The sequence below is a fragment of the Galeopterus variegatus genome, unplaced genomic scaffold, assembly GCF_000696425.1.
Source record: "Galeopterus variegatus unplaced genomic scaffold, G_variegatus-3.0.2 Scaffold937, whole genome shotgun sequence".
Classification (NCBI taxonomy): Eukaryota; Metazoa; Chordata; class Mammalia; order Dermoptera; family Cynocephalidae; genus Galeopterus; species Galeopterus variegatus.
The window spans coordinates 153,645-162,607 of NW_007727048.1; the positions used below are offsets into that span (position 1 = coordinate 153,645).

Below are 8,963 nucleotides of genomic sequence, written 5' to 3' on the forward strand. Positions count from 1 at the left end.
CTCCCGCCGAGGGTTCGGATCCCACATACAGACTGGTTCCTGTTCACTGGCTGAGTGAGGTGCGGGCGCAGTGCCGAGGGTTGCGATCCCGTTGCCGGTCCCGGTCTGGTACGGGTGTGACACTGAGGATTGCGATCCGTTGCCGGACACGAAAAAAGACAAAAAGGAAAAAAAAAAAACAAAAAACATTTTTAGAGACATGGATCTGCATTTTTGCTGAACCATGGATTTGTAATTCAAATAAGTAAAATTTGCCAAACTCAAACCATAACTTTTTCCCTAATGGTACTTAAATGTGTGGACTCAAACAGATGGCATTAGTCATTCTGCAGAGGGTAAAGTATTTGTTACCTTTCTGGGTCAAATCAGATTTTTGCTTCTTGGCTTATTGCTCAACGCTCAAGGTGAATGTCGAACACATTTATGTTCACAGGCTTCAGGTGTTGTTTCTGAGAAAATTCTTGCTCTGCTTTCTCTTTTCATGTATCTGGTAAAGTGCTCAGTACTAGTCACTTGTGATAAAGCTTTAGAAAATGTTCATACTTAGAGAATATTGAAGAAAAAGTTGTTACGTGCTTTATGACAAATCATTTCACCTGACCTTCATGGCAGTACTAGGGAAAAATGAAATAGTGTACTTGTTGGTAAATAATTCTTAGAATCTGGGAAACCTCGATTAATTAATTAGACTTTACCATCTAAATTGTAAAAGAAAGTATGATGTGACGATCCCAGATGGTTGTGAAAAATGTACCTAAAAGCTAATTCGGAATTATTAAAGCATGTTAAAGTGAATCTTTAGAGGAGCAGAACATGAGGGCAATTGTCCCAGTTGATCTGGACCTTGCCGTGCAGGTTGGAGGTATGTATGCCTTTGAGAGGACAGAGAATCCTGATGGAGTGAACATCTCAGAGATGCAAAGCACAGACGGAATAAGGGAAGTAGCAAACATTCTGATGTGCTGTAGAAATATTTCAAGTGAGAATAGCATAAGGCAAAGCCTTCCCCATAATCTGCATAAGCCACCTCCCTACTTCCCTCAAAAACCTCCCCAAATAAGCTATACAGTATAGGTAAAAAGTGTGTAATCTTTGTAAACATAGCTGTCAAACAACCCTCAAGGCCTCCTTGCCTTGCAACAGGATTGCCACTTCTGGAAACATTCTACCATTTTGTATCCTTTTCCATTTGGAGGGTTACTGGGGTAAAGGGCATCCCATTCAAACACTATTTTCAGGCCTTTTCCAGTGGTGGGCATGTTGTACAAATCTAAATCCTTCCAAGTGTCCCATTTTAGTAAACATCAATTTGTTTGCCCAAAAGGAAGTAAACACAGATATGAATTGTAGATATTTGTGCACAGTTAATATTGACTTTGATTCAGGCAAAGTATACAGTATTTTATACTATTGTATAGTAGCTGCTCATTAAATTTTTTGTTTTTTGCTTTTCCCAATCCCAATATTCAGATTATTGTTGATTTTTTAAAATTTCTCACTTATTTTTCTTTGTTTGTTTTTAAAGGAAAGATTTAAGGAAGCTGAAGAAATATACCAGGCTGGAATAAAGAACTGTCCAGACAGCTCAGATTTACACAACAACTATGGGGTCTTCTTAGTTGATTCTGGTAAGTGAAATTAAACAGAAACTGTTCCGTTGAGATTAGATAATACCATTTATCAAGCAAAATGACAGTAAAACAAATAATCCCTCAGAAGTAACATTCACTAGGCTTAGCACAAAGTTCACGTTGTACGTTAGGGCTGTCATTTCTCTACATCTTCAAGCTCTGTTCAGTAATATCTGCCCAGTTCTTATAGCAATGTCTCTAAGGAAAACTCCCCAGGTGGCAGATAGTAGCCTTGATGATTTAATGAGTTCCATTCTTCTTTGAGTATCATTTATACAAGTTTATAAATCTGTGATGATGAAATGTTTCTCTACAATGATGCAGAACCTGCCTCTGAATCTAGTTACTGGCAGATGGTAAATACTTTTCTGTAACTGATAAAAAATAAAGCCTCCAGCATGGTTTCATTGCTCCTTCCTTGATATACATTCCAGAAACTGCATTATTATAATTGATACAGTGCTCTTATATGACAGGTGCTATATAAAATACACTTACTTCATCTTATTTAATGCAAAACATTACTGGGCAGGGATTCTATTTTCTTCATGATTTGTGCAGAGCCCATATACTGTTGGCATGTAATGAATACTTATAAGTAATGAAACGATATTTGAATTTAATGTAAAAGCACCACTTTGTTCTTGTTGACAACTAGACTAGCCGCCCTGCAGTAAAATTCAGTTTTAATTATTTTTTCAATATGAAATGCTTGAGAGGGTTTTTATTTTCTAGGATATTTGAAGCTCTTCTGTTTTGTAGAATATAAATTTACATGCTGATACATCTAGTAAACTTACCTTATGTATGTAAAATTGTTGTGTAGTGCCACCTGCTGGTTCATTAGCCACATAATAATAAATTAAGTGTCATAAAGCTATAAAAAACAGAAAAGCCCTCTTGTTGGCCTGGTCTAATCCTCTTCCTTTTATTTCAACAACAGACATTCCCACCCTACACCCCAGAAAACAACAGTAACAACTCACTGACCACGTAGAGTTCCCTTTGATTCCTACTAGTCAAACTTGTATTCAAAGAAGGTGCACTTGAGATGATTTCTATGCAGATAATAAACATTCCCTCCTGCTTAGGACTTCAGACTGTTCTAAAGTTCAGTCATTTAGATATCACTTCACTAGGAAGCTTCTTTAGGGAGCTTTATCAGACTAAGGAGACTTGATTGTAGTCTGGCCTTTACCCTCACTTGCCCTGGGATCTTTGTCAAATCTCTTAATGTCCTTTCACTTTAATATCTGTATCTGTAAAGTAGTAATTTTGTTTATTTTTTAATATCTCTCAAATCATAAGAGGTGGATAAGTGGTATGAAAAGGCAGCTAAATATGTGCAAAGATTATATAAATAAAAGTATTTAAAATATATAATGCATTGGACAAATGCATTATATATTTATAATTATATTTATATATAAATTTATATACTTATATATAAATATATACATATTTATATAATGCATTGGGCAAAATACAGGGTGGCATTATTAATATGCTTAAAGTCCCATTAAATAAATACCATTTAAAAATGTATGATTTAAAAAGAGATTTTCAAGACAGAGCTGGTACATACTTGTTTAAAGAAATGCCTGTATACTATGTTGCAGTAAAGTAATTGAGATAGACCCTTAGAAATTGCTTCAGGACAATTTTCTTTCTGTAGTAGCCTATTCTATTTTTTGCACAATGGGAGGCAGCTCGTTGTTATATATCAGTGTTATATACGCAGTGATTGTTACACATCTTGCATAAATAACAATCACCAGTAATCTGAAAACATCGTATTAGCAAAGGCAATGACCAGAAAACACTTTGACTAAAATAATATATATAATAAAAGAAATAGGTTTTAGTTTTTACTGCTTTCTTTTTATTAATTTCTTTGGAAGTGTGAAGAACTAACAGTGAAATTATCCAAAGTTAGTCAATGGCAAGGAGAAGCCAAAATGCAAGCTGATTTACAAACTGAATAATTGGTACGACTCTGTACTAATGAGGAAGAATATGTCAGAAGAGAAATTAAGGCATGTCCTGCTCTTACCAACCTATCACTGGCTACAGGCTCTCCAGAGAAGGCAGTGACTCATTACCAGCAGGCAATCAAACTTAGCCCAAGCCATCACGTGGCCATGGTGAACCTGGGGAGACTCTACAGGTCGTTGGGAGAGAACAGCATGGCTGAAGAATGGTACAAACGGTAAAGTTCATTTTCCTTATTTTATAAGTAGCCCAGAGACCTCAGCAATACCAATCAACTTTTTAGTTAATTGGAACAGATGTGCTCTCAGAAGAGCAGCAAATTTTGCAAAGTCAGATGATACTGATTCTCGTCTCCCAAGAGAAGAATACAACTGTATAAATGGTTCCCAGTTAATGACATTTTTCCTGCTTGTTAGACCATGGTGCTAAACCAAGTTTGGAATTAATTCTCACTTTAGTTAGTCCATTGTTTTCTGAAGCTATGTACTGCGACCCAAACCACAAACAGCAGTTTCAAAAATAGGGAATATGTGAAAGACTGCATATAGAACAAAACTATTGGCATTAATGGGCAAGGTCACTGGGGCTCAGTTTCCATACTGATTGGTCACTAGAGACATTCTTCTGTTCACAGGGTGGCATCATGACTTTTTTTTTTTTTTTTTTTTTTTTTTTTTTTTTAAACCTTGTTCTTGATATAAAAACAAAGACCATGTTGGAGCAGAGTCTCAAAGCATGGATAGTCCTCCCTAAATCTATGTTTAGACCTTTGGAAATGTACTACCTATTAGAAGAAAAGTGTCAATTAATCTTTCTCCAAACTCAGTGCCTTGCAGGTGGCACACAAAGCTGAGATATTGTCACCTTTGGGAGCACTGTATTACAACACCGGCCGATATGAAGAGGCTTTGCAGGTTTACCAGGAAGCTGCAGCACTTCAGCCTTCTCAAAGGGAGCTCCGCCTGGCACTGGTGAGTAGAAGGATGAAAGAAAATTAAGCTGGGAGCATACGCACAACATGCAATGCAAAGAGCTGTGGTCATCAAGTCTCAAAACTGGAGCTAGAATACAAAAATATATTCATTGTATGAATATTCATATAACCAGTGTTAGAGCCATTCACCAAATGGACACCCAAAATAATTTTTTTGTATTTTGAGATAATTTGAAACTTACAAAAAAGTTTCAAGAATAGTAAAAAAAAAACTTCCATATACCCTTTCACCCAGATCCATTGATTTTTTAACATTTTGATGCATTTGTGTGTCAGTCTCTCATGTATGCATGTATGAGGGTACTTCAAGAGTTCATGGAAAATAGAATTAAAAGATAATACAAATCTTCCCATGAACTTTTTGAAGACCCCCCTCACACATATACATATATGTATATGTTGTATATTTAGACGCTAAGAATGTGTTTGCATATATTTGCTGTATTAATACATGTTATTTTGTTCTTGAATCATATGTTATCTAGTTTTTAAGAACAAGGACATTCTCTAAATAACAACAGTAAGGTTATCAAACTTAGGAAAATTAACAGTAATATCAACAATATTTTTATTTCAGTGCTTGGAACTTCACTCTTCCTTAGATGTGCAATAAATCAAACTTGTTATCTTGTTACAAACACAGTGTTCTGTTGAAATAATGAGAAATTATGTCTCTCTTCACCCATTTAGTTAAATTTTTTAAAAGGCATGAGCCATTTTACTGGTGTTCTTTTCATTCATACACAGATGCACACATGCACCTAAATAAACAAACAAACAGCAAAAGATTAAAACCTAGAAACTGATAATTTAGCCTTCTCTGTGAGTCACTGAATAGATGCTAAGCATTTTTGTCAGGAGTGTTTTCTGAATGCCTCTATTTAGAGATCCTTCATTTGATAAAGAAATAACAAAGGATCTTTTAAGCCAAGGTCTATGTGGTTTTGCAGGCTCAGGTTTTGGCTGTGATGGGTCAGACGAAAGAAGCTGAAAAAATGACCAATCACATTGTGTCAGAGGAGACTGGATGCCTTGAATGTTACCGCCTGTTGTCAGCAATCTACAGCAAGCAGGAGCAGCACAACAAGGTAGAGAAGGACAATGTTCACAGTTGTTTAGATTCATAGGTAGAAAATGGTGTGTGCCTAAATGATTCTCCAATTTACACATCTGTAAGGCTCAGAAGTCTTACCTATTATCAGTTGGCATACCCTATGTTATTGGAACTTTTTACACATATCCCCTTAACTCCTAAGACATCCCTTGAAATAATATTTTCTTGGTTCACCCTTGGTCTAAAGATTTCATATGGTATTGTCTCAGTTTGTTTTCAGCTATGTCTATAAAGATCAAGACAAACATTTGCATGCTTTTTCATTTTGTGTGTTCCTTCTAATATATTATTTCATGTAATCCTTATAACAACCCTAGACGGCAGGTCAGTGACCCAGTGTGGCAACTGTTATTGTTTACCTTCATTTTAAAAGTCACATAACCAGTAAATTCATGAAGTAACTCAAAAACATATTTACCAAATCCCTGTTATGTACCAGACTCTGTGGTAGGCACCAGGGATAAAGAGATATGAAAGAAGCAAGAATCACTGCCCTTGTCCTCATGGAGCCTACAGTAGAGGAGGAGACAGAGGTCAAACAAGTAATCACAAAACAAATGTGGAATTATAGCTGTGCTCAGTGATGTCATGAAGAGCTACATGGTCCCCAACAGAATGTAATCAGTCAGGGGACTGACGACAGGTCTGGAAAACCAGGTTTCCCTGTGAAGTGGTGAGGAAGTAGGAGCTGGGTGATAAGTAAGAGTTTTAGGCAGAGGGGCAGCAAAGAGAACTCTGGGCAGTGAAACTGCATGTGCAAAGGCCCTGCGGCCCCAGTGAGGGATACTGAGATGTTTGAGGATTGAACCTGAGGGAGCAGGGGTGCAGTGAAAGACGCAAACACAGGGCGCTGGGGCTACACCCCTTGAAGCCAGGCCAAGGGTTTTGTTCTTTATCCTGGGAGAAGATGTGAGGTCTTAAGAAGCAGAGCAATAATGATCAGATTTTTGCTTTGGCTGTGGTAGAGAGGGGGCAGTGGGCACTAGGATCAGTGTGGGCACCTGAGATGGGCATGTGTTCAGGGCAAACATCTGACCCCAAATCTTGTTTTCGTTCAGCTGTATCACATGACCTCCCTGTAAAGTGATCTGGGACCTCCTATTGTCATTAACCTATAAATTGGAAATCTGGAGTACCGGAAAAATAATTTTGTCTGGGCCACTAATTCTCAATGTGAAAATCAGAGAGAACGAAGAATGTATTTTGTCACGCACCACACTAGCTAATACATAGGAACAAAGAGTATAAATTTTATCATTTGTTAGTTTTTCTTTACCTAATCTTTGTTTATTCTGTCTTAATTTCTAATCTCTGCAGGCACTCAATGCTATAGACAAGGCTCTCCAGCTGAAACCAAAGGACCCAAAAGTTGTATCTGAACTTTTCTTCACAAAAGGAAATCAACTACGAGAGCAGAACCTTCTTGACAAAGCTTTTGAGGTATAAACACGTAATAAAATTGTTGTTAAATTCATGGACTAAAATTATTACCCCTCCAATCTTTCATATTCAGTGCACTTGCTGATTACTTGACATAATGTTATGTTTAGTTTTTATAATGAAGCTTCTGGATTTTGACTATTCAGAGTTACAAAATGCCTCTGCATTATTTTCTGAATTATCACCTTTAATTTGATGTTCAAAGCATTCCACATTTTGGCCTCAAACTAGCTTCTCTCTTTCTCTTTGCCTGCAAGAACACTCTATTCCAGCTGGTCTAGAGCCTGAATAGCTTTGGGCATTTCCACGTCTTTGAAATACTCCCTCTCCCCAACAGATTCCCACTCATCCACCAAGACACAAGACGCTGTCTCAGTCGTCCTCGCTTAAGAAGCCTCCCTGATCATCCTCTCAGTGACCTTGCTTCTTCTGAACTCTTAAAAAACACTTGATGTCTCACTAAGGCACCAGTCATTTGAAAGTGTCTTACATTACATTGTATTGTTAGGTGTTTCTCTCTCTCTCTCTCTCTCTTTCTCTCTCTCTCTCTCCCCACCTCACCCACCCCCCAGTGTGTGTATATGTATGCGCCCACATTCCTTCTCATGTCCTAAAACAATGTTTTCATTTTATATCTACAGCTTTGGAGTAAAATTTATTCACAGGTCGAAATCAAGAAGACATTTACAAATAAATAGATAGGAAACAGACACACCATACTATGTTCCTGTATCTTGGTAAAGTCAGAAGTTGGGATTAATATTATGGGAAAAGTAAAATCTCAGATGATATAATTGTGTTGAAAAGTAAACAAGTGAGTGGCTTTTGAAATGTCATTGTAAAACACATGGAAAGTTACTGGGGAGAACTCATTTGAATGTGAACCCTTAAAACAGAGACAGAAATTGTGACATTTTTTTCTGAAAAGATGTGAGTGTTTTTCTCAGAAATTGTGGATTTTTCTCTGCTTCATGAACACTTTCAGTACCTTCATTCTAAAGTTATTTGTAACTAACATGACTAATTGTTAATAATTTAATTATGAGTATTTATATTATATCTATATCTATTTGTATGTTAATACACTGAGTTGAAAACAAAAGCATTTTTAGTTGCTTGACAAATGGATTGAATAATATTATAGAGTGGTTAGATTTATGAGAAGAAGAAATAGGGCCATTGGCTGATAATAATAACTAAAATATGTTACACTTCTGTGTATGATTCACATGTATTAAATAATTTTTTGTAAACATATATGTAAAAAACATATATTCCCTTTTCACATAAAACAAGATGTATTGACTTTATATCACTATTTGTAATTTTATATCATAGTATTTAAGTTATTGAATATGAGGGGAAGAATAAACATCAATGAAGGCCTTTACTTCCTCTCCTGAGGAAGAGATTAGTGTGTTTTTGTTTGTGTGCAGGATAGTTGCATTATGTTAGGCAGAATTACCACTTTGTTTTTGTCTTTATTTGGACATTAAGTATGGTTTAAGGAGCTGCGTATGGGTGCCAAGTTGACAGGAGATAGACTTGTGATAGTTGATTTGATTTTTTTTTCTAAGTAATACACTTTATTTTATAGCAGTTTTAGGTTTACAGAGAAATTGAGCAAATTACCACTTTGTTTTTGTCTTCATTTGGACATTAAGTATGGTTTAAGGAGCCGTGTATGGGTGCCAAGTTGACAGGAGATAGACTTGTGATAGTTGATTTGATTTTTTTTTTCTAAGTAATACACTTTATTTTATAGCAGTTTTAGGTTTACAGAGAAATTGAG

General features: G+C 36.3%; 1 protein-coding gene across 1 annotated transcript in view; it reads left to right on the forward strand.

The window, feature by feature from the left end:
* The window catches only part of TMTC1 (transmembrane and tetratricopeptide repeat containing 1), a gene marked incomplete at its 5' end in the record, with an annotated part of 170,532 nt that overhangs the window by 136,879 nt on the left and 24,690 nt on the right, over positions 1 to 8,963 (forward strand). The window contains 5 exons of the mRNA XM_008573589.1: positions 1,526 to 1,628; positions 3,705 to 3,840; positions 4,450 to 4,594; positions 5,568 to 5,705; positions 7,049 to 7,171. Coding sequence (XP_008571811.1) covers positions 1,526 to 1,628; positions 3,705 to 3,840; positions 4,450 to 4,594; positions 5,568 to 5,705; positions 7,049 to 7,171 — 645 coding nt within the window. The remainder of the gene's footprint in view (positions 1 to 1,525; positions 1,629 to 3,704; positions 3,841 to 4,449; positions 4,595 to 5,567; positions 5,706 to 7,048; positions 7,172 to 8,963) is intronic.